Source organism: Rhinatrema bivittatum, chromosome 1, assembly GCF_901001135.1.
Source record: "Rhinatrema bivittatum chromosome 1, aRhiBiv1.1, whole genome shotgun sequence".
NCBI classification, from domain to species: Eukaryota; Metazoa; Chordata; class Amphibia; order Gymnophiona; family Rhinatrematidae; genus Rhinatrema; species Rhinatrema bivittatum.
Genome location: NC_042615.1, coordinates 698,087,692 through 698,104,768, shown reverse-complemented (window position 1 = coordinate 698,104,768; position 17,077 = coordinate 698,087,692). Strand labels below are relative to the sequence as shown.

At 43.1% G+C, this 17,077-nt stretch overlaps 1 protein-coding gene across 4 annotated transcripts in view; it reads left to right on the top strand.

Moving 5' to 3' along the window:
• HOMER1 (homer scaffold protein 1) overlaps window positions 1-17,077 on the top strand; it is a 365,230-nt gene that overhangs the window by 264,405 nt on the left and 83,748 nt on the right. For all 4 annotated transcript variants that reach the window (XM_029575555.1, XM_029575541.1, XM_029575549.1 and 1 more), the window contains one exon: window positions 11,814-11,970. In XM_029575555.1, the coding sequence (XP_029431415.1) occupies window positions 11,814-11,970 (157 nt within the window). The remainder of the gene's footprint in view (window positions 1-11,813; window positions 11,971-17,077) is intronic.

Here is a 17,077-nt window from a genome sequence, read left to right as displayed (position 1 = left end):
AATGAGTGAATCACCAGCACTGGCATTCCATAAGGCTCAATTTTTAAATGAGTCTAACGCAAATTGTGGACCAAGATTGTGTAATAGCATCTGGGGGAACCTCATATGAAAGCCTTCAAAAGGCTGATGATGCCTTGTGGGCTAATACAACTTCAACCCCACAGCTGTGGATGTTGAATGTGTTATAATCATTGGTATCCCCAGAGCGTGTGATGCTTTAGTAATTTATCAAGCTATCACTTGTAGCAGGTAATGTTCCCTGTTATAGTGCCAAGATCAAAATATTTTCATGCTGACTGTGTATCAATCCCGACACTGCAATGTTTCAAAAATTAATCCTTCATCGGGGAATCACTTACAAGCATGATGTCTGTACACAGACCTCAGCACTGTCTTGAGAACTTAGTTTTGATGGTCACTACTACATCTCAATAAGGACTCTATGCACAGTGTGCGGTCAAAGTCTGCATCATCCGGCTGTTTTAGCATACGAGGTTCCCCCAGATGCTATTACACAATCTTGGTCCACATTTGCGTTAGACATTTAAAAATTGGTTATTTTCTCAGTGTCTAACATTTCTTGGATTTTTCAATTGTGTATTCCATTAAGGCTCAGCACTTTCAGCTACCTTGTTTAATTATATCTTGTACCCTCTGTAAACTTCTTTCTCCTCCTGGACTCTCTTACCAGCTTTGTGCAGACTACATTGTTTTACTTTCCTATCCACTATAATTGGCAATCCACATCTCAATTTATTTCCCTTCTATCAACAAATGACTATCTCATAATAAACAGTTTAAATCTCTCCAAAACTGAAATAATGATACTTTGCAATCCAGCTTTCTCAGATTTACCCACCTTTTCCTTAGATATCACACTTCACATCTCTCAAACCATTAGTAACATTGGAGTCATCTTTGACTCCAAATTAGACATGAAAACGCATATCAAGTCAGTGCTACAGACATCATATTACAAGCTCCTTTTTAGACACATTAAACCTTTGCTCGAGCCAGATTTCAGGACTGTACTTCAATCTCTGCTTCTTACAGGTATTAATTATTGTAATTTATTATATGCTGGCCTTCCACAATCAGATCTCTTCAGCTCATTCAAAATTCTGTTCTGCTCTTACTAATACTAAACTACATGAACTACACTAATAATCTATGTTTAGATATTAATATTGGGCATAAATTTGTTCAGAGTTCCTTTAAGCAAGGCCAGAGAATTCCAAAAATAGCCCTGCCCTAACTAGAGTGGGGGTTGGTCTCACAGAGCCAGCAGAGGTTAATCTGATCCTTTGTGGACTGCGCTTGCCAAGAGCCAGGCTGCTTCCAGTGTTCAGCTAAGGATAAACAGTTTATGTTAAGTTATAATTATTTTAGAAGTCTTCTCTGAATAGTATATTAGTCTGTGCCTTTATAGAATCTTTCTAGATATTTGAACTGTGGTTAAAATTGCTGTTTTAGAATTGCTGTAAAATTGCTGTTTTAAAATTGCTGTTGGTCGTCTTTAAGATTCAAGAAAAAAAACTATCTAGCTATAAAGTAGATAAAATCTCTTTGGATTTAGCTGTCACTAATAATCTCTGTTTAGATATTAATATTGGGCATAAATTTGTTCAGAGTTCCTTTAAGCAAGGACAGAGAATTCCAGAAACAGCCCTGCCCTAACTAGAGTGAGGCTGCTGACTCACAGTGCCAGCAGGGGTTTTGACTAAGGGTTAACTGTTTAACTCCCTCCCACCCTGCTCCTCTACCCATCCACCCCTAGGTTTGTTTTTCTGATATAGTCTGCCTAAATGTATAATTGGCAACAAGATAAACAAGATAAATTAGTAAATTGGTATTTCCTTAGATGTTATCCATTACATAAATTTACCAAAATGAGGACTATTCAATGTAACTGTTGTAGAGCCTTTATTCTGAGAGAAATAATCTGGAAAGTTAGGGCTTGCCCCATTTATTCAGAAATCTCTTCCATGAAAAAGGAGCTGGCTGAAGTTAAAGCTGAATTAGCTGCAATAAAGAAAGCTCCACCCTCTTTACATTATTCAGGAATTAATTCCCTATTGCCACAAAAAAAACAAAAGTCAAGAAAAATTGGATTTACAGTGGGCTCAGTTAGGATAAGACCTGTGACCCACAGACATCCATTATTGACAGCCGAGGGGCCCACAAGTCTACCCCCCCCCCCCCCACACACACACACACACTCACACATGGCATTAAGAAACTCAAAAAACAACAAGATTACAGTGGGCTCTGGTAGAATAAGACCGGTGATGCGGAGATACATGCTGTATCAAGTGGCACAAGCACAAAACGCCTTCTCTGTATTAAATACCGAAGAAGATCTTGAGAGAGAGTTTGAAGTGTTATCTGAAAAGAAAGAAGAAACCCAGTGCATTCCGAAACTCCATAATACAACCAGTAACCAAAAGAAAAAGCTCACTATGCTGGGTGACTCTGTCATCAAAGGCACTAATCTAGAAACTCAAAGCGAGGGAAACACTACAGTTAAAAGCCTCACAGGATCATCGGCCAGCAGAAATGTTTTTCAAATAGTCAGTGACAGTGTCAGTAGAAATCCTATTCAAACAGTCAGTGACAGTAAGATATTGGAATTTCACCCCCGAAATACAAATGCAATAAAAAAGGGCAAAGTGAATAACAAAAGTCAGCTAAATAAGTCACAGAGAGAGTCCAAGAAAAGCATTAACCTGTACCAGAATAGCTGGAAAGTTATGCGCACAAATGCTCATAGTTTGGGCAATAAAATCCCAGACCTGCAAGCCCTAATGGCAGAGATGGACTTGGACATTGTTGCTGTCATGGAGACGTGGTTCACGGATTCACATGATTGGGATACTACCATACCGGGATATAACTTAAGGAAGGACAGAGAGGACAGAAAAAGGGGAGGAGTGGCTCTTTATGTCAAAAACAATATCCAAGCATCCGAGCTGCAAGGAAAATAGGGCAAAGAAAAAGCTTTATGGACAGTTCTAGAAAAAGATGATGGGGCATCCGTTTTACTGGTGTGGTGTACAGGCCTCCAAATCAAATAGAAGTACTAGACAGAGATCTGATTGAAGACATCCAAAAGATGAGTAAGAAGGGTGAAGTGGTGATTGTTGGAGATTTTAATCTACCGGATGTAAACTGGAGAATCCCTTCTGTGGAATCTAACAGTAGTAGAGAGATAGTTGATGCCCTGCAAGTGGCTCTGTTCAAACAAATGGTAATGGAGCCTACGAGGGGCGGAGCTATGCTTGATTTAGTGCTCACTAATGGAGATAATGTCTCTAATGTCCGGGTGGGTGCCCACCTCAGCAACAGTGATCATCAAACGATATGGTTTCATATCACTAATACATTACAGAGAAGTCGCACAAAGACCAGGGTTTTGTGTTTCAAAAACTCGGACTTTATTGAAATGGGGAAGTACCTGGAGGAAGAACTAGAAGGATGGGACACAACGAGAGATGTGGAACAGTGGGCCAAACTAAAAGGAGCAATAACTGAAGCGACTAATATACATGTAAGAAACGTAAAAAAAAAAAGCAAGAAAAGAATGAAACCTATCTGGTTCACAAAGGAGGTGGCTGATTAAAATAAAAGATAAAAGAACAGCATTTAAGAAATATAAAAGATCACAAGGAAGAATATCTGATAAAACTGAGGGAGACGAATAAAGTAATCAAGAAAGCAAAAAGTCAAGCGGAAGAAAGGATTGCCAAAGAGGTAAAGCGAGGTGACAAAACTTTTTTCAGATACATCAGTGAAAGGAGAAAAGTCCAAAGTGGTATAGTGAAATTGAAAGGAGAAAAGGATCAATGGGTGGAGTGAGATAAAGAAATGGCAGAAATATTAAATGAAAACTTCAGTTTGGTGTTCACTAAAGAAGACCCCGGAGAAGGACCATCACTAGTTAATAAGAAACTAGAGGGGAGAGGAATGGATGAAACTCCATTTACAGAAGAGAATGTATGGGAAGAGCTAGGAAAACTGAAAGTGGACAAAACCATGGGGCCTGATGTGGTTCATCCCAGGATACTGAGGGAGCTCAGAGATGTGCTGGCGGCTCCGCTGCGTGACCTGTTCAATAGATCCCTGGAAACGGGAGTGGTGCCGAGTGATTGGAGAAGAGCGGTGGTCCCTCTTCATAACAGTGAAAGCAGAGAGGAGGCTGGTAACTACAGGCCGGTTAGCTTCACCTCGGTGGTGGGAAAAGTATTAGTCGTTGCTGAAGGAAAGAATAGTGAACTATTTGCAAGCAGCAGAATTGCTGGGCCAGAGGTCCTGTCAGACGAATCTGATAGACTTTTTTGATTGGGTGACTAAGGAATTGGATCAAGGAAGAGCACTTGATGTCATCTACTTGGATTTTAGCAAAGCTTTTGATATAGTCTCGCACAGGAGGCTTGTGAATAAAACGAGAAGCTTGGAAGTAAGTGCCAAGGTGGTGGCATGGATAGCAAACTGGTTGAAGGACAGAAGACAATGTGTGATGGTAAATGGAACTTACTCGAAAGAGAGAGCGGTGATGAGCGGATTGCCTCAAGGGTCGGTGTTGGGACCGGTCCTGTTCAATATCTTCGTGAGCGACGTCACAGATGGGATAGAAGGTTAAGGTTTGTCTATTTGTGGATGATACTAAGATCTGCAACAGAGTGGACACGCCGGAAGGAGTGGAGAGAATGAGACTGGATATAAGGAAGCTGGAAGACTGGTTGAAGATATGGCAGCTGAGATTCAATGCCAAGAAGTGCAGAATCATGCATATGGGGTTTGGAAATCCGAAAGAAATGTATTTGGGGGAGAAGGGCTGATGTGCACAGAGCAGGAGAGAGACCTTGGGGTGATTGTGTCTAACGATCTGAAGTCGGCGAAACAATGCGACAAGGCGATAGCTAAAGCCAGAAGAATGCTAGGCTGCATAGAGAGAGGAATAACAAGTAAGAAAAGGAAAGTGATTATCCCTTTGTACAGGTCCTTGGAGTACTGTGTTCAGTTCTGGAGACCGTATCTCAGAAGGGACAGAGACAGGATGGAGGCTGTCCAGAGAAGGGTGACCAAAAAGGTGGAGGGTTTTCATTGAATGACTTATGAGGACAGATTGAAGAATCTAAATATGTATACCCTGGAGGAAAGGAGGAACAGGGGTGATATGATAGTCTTTCAGATACTTGAAAGGTTTTAATGATCCGAAGTCAACAACAAACATTTTCCATTGGAAAAAAATCAGCAGAACCAGAGGTCATGATTTAAAACACCAGGGAGGAAGACTCAGAACCAATGTCAGGAAGTACTTCTTCAGAGAGGGTGGTGGATGCCTGGAATGCCCTTCCGGAGGAAAAGGCGAGGACCAAAACTGTGAAAGATTTCAAAAGGACGTGGGATAAACACCGTGGATCCATAAAGTCTAGAGGATGTGAATGAAATGAAGACAAGAGGCATGGGGGTGGCTTACGGGAATGACGGCTACTACCTTTATTCAATAAACACACACATGGTTAATGCGACTCCAACATTGCTCTATGCTTCAACTGCAAGAGGAAATGTGGGAGAAAGGATCTGCATTTACAAATAATTGTGGGAGTAGCTTGCTTGTTACGGTGGTTACTACCCCAAACCAAATTAGCCTGATACTTCCCTTTCAATACATATCCAAGTAGATCTCTGCTTCAGTGGCAGGGAGAATGAAGAAAAGAGGATTCATATTCAATCAACCAACAAGGACTAAATTGCACAGGCTGGAAAAACAAATAAGCGTGGGAATAGCTTGCTTGTTACGGCGGTTACTGCCCTGAACCAGTCAAGCCTGTTACTTCACTTTGAATACATATACAGTGCAGCACACTGCTTCAATGGCAGGGGGGAATGAAGAAAAGAGGAATTATATTCAGACAGCAACCAACAAGGACTAAATTGCACAGGCTGGGCAAGCAAACTAAGCGTGGAAGTAGCTTGCTTATTGCCGCGGTTACTACCCCTAAACATTTAGGCTTGATACTTCACATTGATGCATCTCCAGCACTGCTCTCTACATCAATTGGTGGGGGTGGAAGGAAATTAAAACCAAAAAGTTACCAATAAGGGCCCTGACCTCAGCAGTCAGAGTAACAGATAAGTATGAGAAAAATAAGTATGAAAACTTGTTGGGCAGACTGGATGGGCCATTTGGTCGTCTTCTGCCATCGTTTCTATGATCACATCTTAGGAGCTCTATAATCTTCGCATTGGCTACCTGTACAATGGAGGCCAGCATATAAGATACTATCTACTATGCACAACTTAATACACAATGTTGACAGCCCTTGGCTGCATGCTATCCTTCATTTCTATGTTCCCTCATGTAATCTTAAATCACAAAACCAATTCTCAAAGTACCTTCTCCAAAACTCACTAGAATGTTAGTAACTCGCAAGCTTACCTTTTCCATCGCTGGTCCCATTCTATGGAACTCTATGCCACTCCATATGAGATCCATATCTAGTACAGAGGACTTTAAAAAAGCCCCGAAACATCATCTATTTAATCAAGCATATAATGAACCCAGTAAGTTGTAATTTCTCTCTTCAGGCTCTTTTAGCGCCTCAGTCCAGCTTTCCTCAGAATAAGTCAAGTCTCTTTTCCACCTAGTTTTTACACAGGCTTTTTCACTGTATGAGTATTCATTTTGTTTGATGTATGTTTTAGACTACTTGTGTTTTAGTATTTATTTTTTAATTTGTAACCCACCCCAAACTTTGGAGGGCGCAGCTATAAGACCATTTCAAATAAATAAAACTATGATGGCCAGCTTAATCCTTCCTCCTTAGGCAAAACCCTTGGAGACTCATCCTCTGTGCAAAAGGATAATGCAACACCTGGAAATCAGGTCCTATCTGCAAGATCACTCTCTGCTACACCAAGATGATGCTATCCATGTAGGTGACCTTGCTCCTCCAAGGCCACGCAGAGGCTGCTAGATTAGAGTTGGGACTTGGCTACCAAGTCCCTAAAGGTCTCCTCTATATATCTCTGTCTGTGTCAGCTATTGTAGGTCTGCCATTCTGTCTTCCAGAAATTGAACTCGTTCCCTGAGAGCCAGGAGTTTTTTGTGCCAGGTGTACACATACAACCTCTCACCAAATGGTAGAAAATCATACATGTGGCACTCAGTCGAAAAGACTGGAAGGCCTCATCTTGCTGCTAGAGTACTTTTAATATTGTTTTCTTAGTTAATTTGGGTTGCTAAGGAAGGAGGGATGCGTAAACTAAAGTCCTTTAAATGTATGTGATATATTTAATGTTAATTTGGCAATTACCTGCAAGGGGACAATAATCTATTAATCAGGACTGGGTCAAAATGTCTCTTGACCTCTTAAATGGGATAAGAGTCTATAAATCAAAGACAATGCTTTGGTTGGGGGGTAAGAGAAAATTACAATTACCTACCTCTTCTTTTTAATTAAGCACACAAACTAAAGATTTATTTACCCCACAGTTTCACTGTCCTGCAATCTTTAAGCCACAAAAGTATCCAACAAAGCAACACTTAGCAATCCATAAACTGCTATTACAGTAATTAATAAGTAATAGTAGTTTGTGATCGATCTAATGTTTGGGTACTTGCCAGGTACTTGTGACTTGGATTGGCCACTGCTGGAAACAGGATATTGGGCTTGATGAACCCTTGGTCTGACCCAGTATGGCATATCTTATGTTCTTATATTCTCTTCAGCCACCAGCAAAATCTTATCTGCTCTCCATGCTTTTAGGATTGAGGATTACTGAGCTCTTCGTCTGCTACATACTTTCAGGCAGATGCAATACCGTGTGGTCAGGCTAGCGCACAGGTTAATCCCCGGTCGGATGCGTGTATATAACCCCTGATGCCATAAGGGATCGGTGCGTCCAAAACCCACATCTAAACCAGGGCGAAGCTAGTAGAGCTCATCACACGTGAATGCCATGTTGATGAGGCTATTAGCTATTACCCCTGATGTAAAAAAAATAACCGTAAATCTGACATGCACATTTTAACCCTCAAAAATTGACAGCCCCAGAGCTGGTGTTTTTTGAGAAGCCCCAAATTTGAACTGAAAAGCAGAAAATACAGCAATGGGAAAGTAAAAATTAAAAAAAAAAAAGTCTTGATGGCAGTTAGGTTAGGAAAACGGGTGCTCAGTGTAAAAGTCTCCTGGGCACCCAATGCTGAGGAGGCTCTAGGGACACACGATTTGCCCTAGCACCTCCTTTATAATGCAGCAGCTCATTTGCCTATTGCATCACATGCCCGGGAGAGGTGGATAAGCTCGCGTTAGGAAAGCTGGGGCTCAATCATGAACGCTCATTTTTCCCGCATGGATATTGCATCAGCCTGTTTGAACTTCAAAGGCAAATTACTATTAACAAACTCCTTTGATTCACATTTCAATTAGTTTGCCAGCATGATCTTTTGCTGTTGTTCCTTTTTAACAACTTTGGCACCTACTCAAATCAATCACACTTCTCTCACCTTTTCAAAGCAAGTTTCCTACCTTTCCTTTCTTTATCAGGGAGACACACTTAAAATTACCTACCTTTCTTTCAGTGGCGTAGCCACGGGTGGGCCTGGGTGGGCAGGTGCCCACCCAACTTAGACCCAGGCCCACCCAACTAGCACCGGAACTGCAAGGCTGTCGCGGGATCCCATCCCCGCGACAGCGAACAAGAGAACCCACGCCTCGCGCGCCATCACGGCACACGTGGGGCAGCGCTGCTGCGGCCGCATGGCCAACCGGTCTTCCTGTTCGGGGGGGGAGCGGAAGCGCGCGCGCAGCTTCTGCTTCCTCCCCCCAATGCAGGAAGATCAGCTGCCTCTCCTGCTGCCACCCGTTCTCCTGCTATCTTCGGGTCAAACGGTGAGCCGAACTTCCTGTTTGGGGGAGCGGAAGCGCTGCGCACAGCTTCCGCTTTCTCCCCCAAAGCAGGAAGATCAGCTGCCTCTCCTGCTGCCACCGGCCTCCTGCTATCTTCTTCGGGCGTCGGGCGGTATGGCCCGCCGATCTTCCTGCTTGGGGGAGGGAGGAAGCGGACGTTGTGCGCTGCGCTTCCGCTCCCCCCCCCCCCGACAGGAAGTTCGGCGGGCAGTACGGCCCGACGCCCGAAGAAGATAGCAGGAGGCCGGTGGCAGCAGGAGAGGCAGCTGATCTTCCTGCTCTGGGGGAGAAAGCGGAAGCTGTGCACGTGCTTGAATGTGTATGTGTGGATGAGAATGGGAGTGTGTGTGGGTGAAAACTGGAGCCTGGGTGTGTATGTGGGTGAGAATGGAAGCTTGAATATGTGGGTGAATGGGAGCTCGAATGTGTGTATGTGTGGTTGAGAATGGGAGCCTGGGTTTGTGGGTGGGTGAGAATGGGAGCTTGAATGTGTGTATATATGGGTGAGAATGAGAGCCTGGGTTTGTGTGGGTGGGTGAGAATGGAAGCTTGAATATGTGGATAAGAATGGGTGCTTGAATGTGTGTATGTGTGGGTGAGAATAGTACCTTAAATGTGTATATGTATGGATGAGAATGGGAGCTTGAATATGTGTGGGTGAGACTGGGAGCACGGGTTTGTGGGTGAGAATGGGAGTCTGGGTTTATGTGTGTGGGTGAGAATGGGTGCCTGGATGTGCGTCTGTGTGTGCATAAGAATATAAGCCTGGGGAGGGGTGAGAAAGTGAGAACTTGAATGTGAGCTTGTGGGGGGGTGGGGGGGGGGGAGAGCATATGAGAGTGACAGCTTGAGTGTGTGAGAGGGAGTCTGTGAGAGAAAGCGTGTATGTGTGTGTGTGTGTGTGGAAGGGAAGAAGACAGTAATAGAAGAAAGACACTGAAAAGGAATTAGGAAATGAGCTATAAGGGAAAAAATGGGAAAAAGAGACCAGGACCAACTGATTAGAAAAATACAAAGATCAGACAACAAAGGTAAAAATATATATCTATATTTTGAGATGTTAGCAATTTAAATATAAGCAACACAACCGCTCTCTCAAAATTTATGGACAGGTAGGAGCCGTGTATAAAATCGTAATAATAAGAAGGCTAAAGTACCACAAATCACCGTGAATTATGTTTGTATCATTATGTAAACCTCATACTTAGGCGTAGATGTGAATGCTATGCTGCATAATTTGGCATTATTTATCAGTAAAAAAACAACTAGTAGACCTGCATGCCTACAGCCCACCCATGTTAACCTTGTGCCCACCCAAAAAATCAATTCTGGCTACGCCACTGCTTTCTTTACACAGTTAATTTGCCCCACAGTTTCACTCTCCTGAAATTACCCAGCAAAGCAATACTCATTGATCCTCTTCAGCCACCAGCAAAATATTCTTCTGCTCTCAATGCTCCCTCAGAATTTGGTGAACAACATATAGCAAGTTAAGTGCTTGCAGCCATTTCCTTCCCAAATGGGCCAGTCCTTCTAGGCAACTGATAAGAAGTGGTAACTGCAGTTTGATGGCCTGGTCCCTCACAGACTTAACCACTTTCAGGGAGACTGGATGGCCAATGAAGGAAAGCAAAGGCACTGACTATAGTTTTAACAACCTCTCCAGCCTGAGCTGTTCCTGCAGTTTTTGCAGAATGATACTGAATGGAGTATCTGTATCTAAAGCAAACTGCAGGGGACAGCCTTGAACCATGTGTCATTCCTGTGGGTGGCGAAGGTAGTAGTTCAGGCCACACTTGCTCCTATGTTGCTTTTAGAATGAAGAGGCCTTGTGCAGACTCCATGAGCTAAGTGCCCCAAATACAGAAGTCCCATTGACTATTACGGCAAACGTTTGCAAGACGGCTTAGCAGTTGGTACATGCAACTCCAGCACTCTCTCCCACAACTCCAACAAGCTGACTGAGCAGATGAATCAAGTGATAGTCCCATCGCTGGAACAGTCATATCCCCAGGGCGCCTAATCCCCTTGCACTGGCCCTGAAGAAACCACACACTGATGGGGAAAGCCATTAGCCCCTTAATTTCCAGATGGCAGGCTTTGATAATCCTCTACATTTAAGCAATACAATGAGACAGAAAACAAAAGATACAGTTAATACGCTTGCAACTTGCAGGAAAGGAAGCAGCTCCAACAGATGTCTTCTCAGTTTCTGCTATCCAATACACAATCCTTTCTCCGTTCCTGCCTTCAGATCCTGTGCAGTAGGCGCACACAATTAGACACTATTCCTTTTCTCTCTTCTCCTCAACTTCTTGTCCTGACAAATTGCTTAATCGCTCTCTGCAAATATGAGTTAAATTTATAAATTTTCATATCGCAAACTGGTAGCAAGGATGCCTTTTTCTTTCAACAACTTACAGATCTGAAACTGGATCTGGGATTCTTTTAGTTTAATTTAGTATCTTTCAGACCACAGAGAAGCAGAGCATAATAATTTTTCTTATTCCCATTATAAGTTGTAAACTTTAAGCAGCAGGTTGGTAGCAAGGAGGTTTTTTTCTTTTCAGCAGCTTATAGGTCTGAAACTAGATCTGGAGTTCTTGAAGGGAAACTAGCAACATGGCTCTTGAAGCTGCAGGCTTCTGTTTATAGCAAGAAACTAGTCTACAACAGTATAGAATGCACTACTTTCAGTAATCTGTAATTTACACTTTATAGTTGAAGGTAAGAATTTTTGCATAGATAATTTTCAAGATATATATGGTGTAGAGTTGCTTTAAATGGCTTATTGTAGATTTGTTGTTTTGGCCGGTATATTCACCTAACGTTAAGATTGCCATCATTAACAATAGGGCAGTGATGATCTCCAGCATTGTTATTTTTTTGTGTTTATAGTTCTGCTATCAGCAAACACTGGGAGGCAGAACTGGCCACACTCAAAGGTAATAATGCCAAACTCACAGCAGCTCTACTGGAGTCTACAGCCAATGTGAAACAGTGGAAACAGCAACTTGCTGCATATCAGGAGGAAGCAGAACGTTTGCACAAGCGGGTAAGTACAGAGTCATTAAGCTTCTATGCTTTTGGAAAAAGCAAAACATTAAGGGGCTTCAGGATAATAGTGGCTAAACCTGTATGTGCACGCTGTAGGAGTGATTTTTCTTGCAAAATGGCAGTGTGAGGTTAAAATACATAAATGTGTGTGGTGCATTATACTGAAGATGTTTTAACGTTCCAGCCTGTGATTCTAATCCTGAATATTTTCTGAACAAGCAAATCATATGCCAATGGTTTCCAAACCAGTCCTATTGATTTCGCACGTGGTCAAACATTGCTCATGTATTTGTATGGTTGCAGCAGTAGATTTTTGCAGATCATACACAGCACACAACTCAGCTAAATGCTGATAATGCTAATTCTCTGTCTACAAGCAGTCACGAGTCAGCCACAACCGTGTCAGGTGCATACTCGCTTCCTCCCTCTAACTAAATAATTACCGTTTCCACCCCCTTCATCCCTACCCTCTTACCTCTGTTCCCCAATTCTAGTAACTTAAATCATGAATGAAGTTCTTTGCTGTGACATTATTCAAAATGAAGATCTTTATTTGATGGATATGGCCTCAGCATAGGTCAAATTCATATAACCATTTCAACCATTAAACATATTCTCTAACCAATTATATACCCAATTCAACCTAGACATATTCTTCAATTCCTATAGGGAGATTATTCCCTCACTTGAGTTGCAGTTCATAAAGGCTCAATATGTATGCAATATTCTGCTGCTGGTAACACAGAGCCATGAAAGCCTTGCCACTCTGATGAACCTGTACTTTATATCCTTGCTTACTGGTGGAAGATCTCTGTGGTGAGATGACATCCTGATCTGTAGCAGGAGCAGGGCTTGCTTATTTAAACTGCAGCATAGCTTTTGGGTGGTGAGCAGGCCAATCCCAGTAATCAAAAGCCCAAAGACTTGACAGGCAACTTTTCGACACCCTCATCCACTTATGCAACTTGGTGGCAGGAATGTCCACTTGGTATTCTCTGCCTGACCTGTTTTCAACATAGCGCTTGCTTTATGTCCTTAGGGCATGGGTCAGTTCCACAACTAGCTGACGATAGCAACACCACACTTGCTGTGGGCTGCCCACTAACCTAGCTGCAGCTATATCCTCAAATCTGTAATACTGCCTATCATTGTACAGACCATCGAAGCCCTTGTACAAGCAGATGAAGCAATATTATTACTGTGAACATATCTGCTGTAAAGAAAGCACAGGTCCTCCAAACCCAGAGGGGAATATTGCAGATTGGTGCCATCCAGAACGGTATTGTATGCTGTATACTGCCACGAGCCCATCAGCACCCACAGAAACCTACAGGGCTTATTATGCAGTAAACATCAAGGGGATATGCTATCTCTGCATCACCCAAGCTCCTTTCTCAAGCATTGATGGATAGAGCATGGCACTTAAGGAGCCAAATCAAGAATAACTGGCCTGAACCTTATGCCAGACTGCAAACATAGTGAGAGGCTAGCCTTGCTTCTGTGTGTGTGTGTAATGGAGACTAACGAAGATATGCTTACAACCAGAGCCACAGCCTCCATTCAGCCAGACTACCAAGCAAATAGCCCTTAGACATTTGGTGGGGAGCCGGTGGCTACCTCTAGCAAGGAACATGAGAGAAGTGTGTTGCCATATGTGACCAAAGCAAGAACTTACCCCTATTGTGCTAGCATGCACAGAGATTGAAAGTGCGTATGACCCAATTTGAAAGATGGCTTTGAAAACAGGGTTGTTGGTAGCACTGTGAACAGAAATCACTCCGCCTGAAGGGACCTGAGCCCTCAGGTTCATGCCACCACTTTGTGCTGTGCAATAAGGCACACTCGTACATGAACTGATTTGCAGGGAATGAGTGGTTGAACACAAGTGATCTTGCGTCATCTTGGATGCACACCAAGCCATGATATCTATAGTAAGAAAAGTAGAGCAATATAGAGGAACCATCCCAAGACAACAAACTGGGGCCTGGCAGCCCTTGTCATCCAGAATAGTAGCTCAACTTTTGTAGCAAAATGAGCATGTTGATTTTAAACTAACTGTGTGAATGAACCATGTTTGAATTTCCAAAGAGGATGAGCCAGCTGCAAGGATGAGGTAGAACCTCAGAAGCTGCATGCAAGCATTGAAGCCACATTCGAAACACAGAGAGATGGCACTCATGGCAGCAGGAGGTGATGACCTGCAGTACCACTGTGCGGCTTTGTCTGGTTCTTGTAAAACGTGACCACCTATTGATGCAACTAGACCAGGAAAGGAGAAGTAGCAATACCTGAAAATCGCTCGCAGGAATAAATCACTGAAGGAGTGATGCCAGGAGCCACAATGTAATGCCATTGCCACTCAAGTGAATGATGCTGCTATAAGTTGGAGCAGCAGATGAAATTTCCAGTCTGGAAGCTGCCAGTAATTGCCCCTAGCACCCAGTTATTGGCTGAGAGAACAGCAGATGATAAAGCAAACCTGGCAAACGGAAATCGCTTTTTGTGATGTGGAAAGATATCTTGAAATAGCTAGTTGCTGTCACAAAAAAGACTCCATAATATAGGTACCAGTGTACCTGTCCTGCACAGGTAGCATGCTGTCTTTGATCCTCTGACAAGCCAGAAGTTTGCTGAACTTGTCCTCAGTAATAGCTGCACAGATGGACAAAGGGTGCAGCGATCTCTACAGAAGATGAAAAACTTTAAAGTAGCTGACCACATTGCTCTCAAACTGCAACAGCAGTAGGATGGGTACTTAGACCAGATGCTCAACTGCATTAAATATCTTGGTGACCAGAGGGCAATAGTGGAATACACTAACTTTGCCAAGCATAAGCAAGCATATCATACAGAGGACACACATAGAGGCACAAAGAGATTGCGGAGGATCACATAAGCATCTACCCTGTTCATGCCAGAGCCACACACGTGCAGGATTCAGGAGAAGACATGCATAGAGGCACAAAAAGAGTATGAATAATCATTTATGACCAGCTGCCCTGCTAACACCAGAACTAACATGTGGTACCTGCATGCCGGGCACAGATGCCCAGTTGTCCAAAATGACTTGCTGAACAAAATAAATGACCGAGGACTTAAATATCTCGCCTTGTACAGAGAGCCTGACATGCATGAACTCCCAGAAGCAAAGTGAGACAAGCACCACCATAGGTTATCCACAGCAAACACCAAAAGCTTACCTGTATGCAACAAGTAACTTGGTGAACAGAATCAATTGGCAGCTTTAAAGATTTGGCCCCAGTGCATTGTCAGAAAGGCCGAGTGATATAAGCACTCCTGCCAGGCAAGCCATGGCAAGCACCATGCTTTATATGAACTAACAAAGCAAACGCCTGTGAGGGAATCAATTGGCCTGCTAGAAAACCAAGGTAAAAGAGGTGCTCAGTGAGTATAAAGCAATAACTGAAACCATATGAATTATTTGCCTGTCTTTATTGAGGAATATGTTGTGGAGGTGTCCATCACAGAAATAATCTGTGATGGTGATGATTCTAAGCAACTAATGCAAACCACTAAGAAACCAGAAGGTGTATAAGATCAAATTGTCAACTAAAGACCAACAAATCACCAGGCCACTATCCATTTCGACAACCCCTAAATAATTTAGCTTTACACCACTGCTCTCAGAGATCATCTGTGCTTGTTCCCTAGAGGCTGTTCCATTTAACCTCTACCTTCCCTGAAGTGGAATATTTACTGAGATTACTACTGGGTCTACCTCCTTTCATCCTCATCAGCTGAGTGCTTATACACATTGGGCAGTCGTAAGATGACAGCTGCTTGCAGACGCCTTAGCTAAGATGGCGTAATATTATGCAAGAAGACTGACATAGAGTAAGGCCAGCAAATAGCCTGCCTCAGGGAAATATTGCAGTCCCCATTGGGAGGCTTCCACCATGTGTCCAATACTTTTTGAAGGAGGATAACTTTTAAATATTCATGTTCACACCCATATATGTGTATTTGGACATGCAAAAATCTACTCCTGTATTTAACCTATGCATATATTATATATGCAAGTTATAAAAGTGCACCCTGCAACATGTGTGTGCATGTGAAAAAAACACAGAAATACATACTGCCCTTATCCAGATAAGTTAAGAATTATCCAGCTAAGTAGCAGCGCTCAACCGGATAAGTTTCGATTTATACAGCTAAATAGTGGCAATGCCTATAATGGCAATTTTCCTGATATATCGCTAGTTGCTTCTGACACAAAATCCAGCCTATTTCAATTAGTTGCTTTGCATGGATTCAGACGACAAGCCACTGCTGGGCTCTGACTTTTACGGTCCGAGTTACTGATACACAGACATTAGGGAAGAAGCACAGTACTGCTATCACTGCTGGGGCCCAGGCATAATGCTACTGTTACAGCTGGAGTCAAATGTCAGAGTGCCTAGTAGTACCATGCATGGAAGATGAAAGCTCAACAGAAGACTGGGAATAAGAGGCTGAATCTTCAGAGCAGCAGTGGAGCCACTTCTCAGAGTGAGGCTTCATCAAATTCTTAGCACATGAAGTCAAAGTGAGGCTTCCTTTCCCTGCAAGTGAGGAAAGACCCCCACCAACAGTTCCTGTGTTGAGCAAGATGTGGAAGACCATGCTGGCAGATAACGTGCCCAGAAGAGTGCCTAAGCAGCACGAGGGATGATCTTCAGAATCATCGGCCTCAGTGCCAGTGCAGACCTGTCAATTACACCAAAATAAAAGGTCTCCCATGGTGCCATGTCATTTATTTTTCCCAGATCCAATAGCAACCAGGTTACTACCTGTCTCATTAGCTCAGAGCGTGAAGACTAGGACACAATCAGGGCCCCCCTCCCCATGTAGCAGACTAAGGCCCCTTTAATTTCATCAGAGTAGAACACCCAGCACACAATTACAAGCGTCCCTCCACTATGGAGAGTACAGCAATGGTGTAAAATGAAGCCCTTCTGGTGTCAATGATCAAATGCAGCACTTGCCAGTGCAGCAGGCATGGAGCACTTCAGAACCCACTGCTTCAACAGCCACAACCCATATGGTGCCAAGCTCCTACATGGCACAACCAGCGTTAGCAGCCCTTAATGAGATGAGCCAGT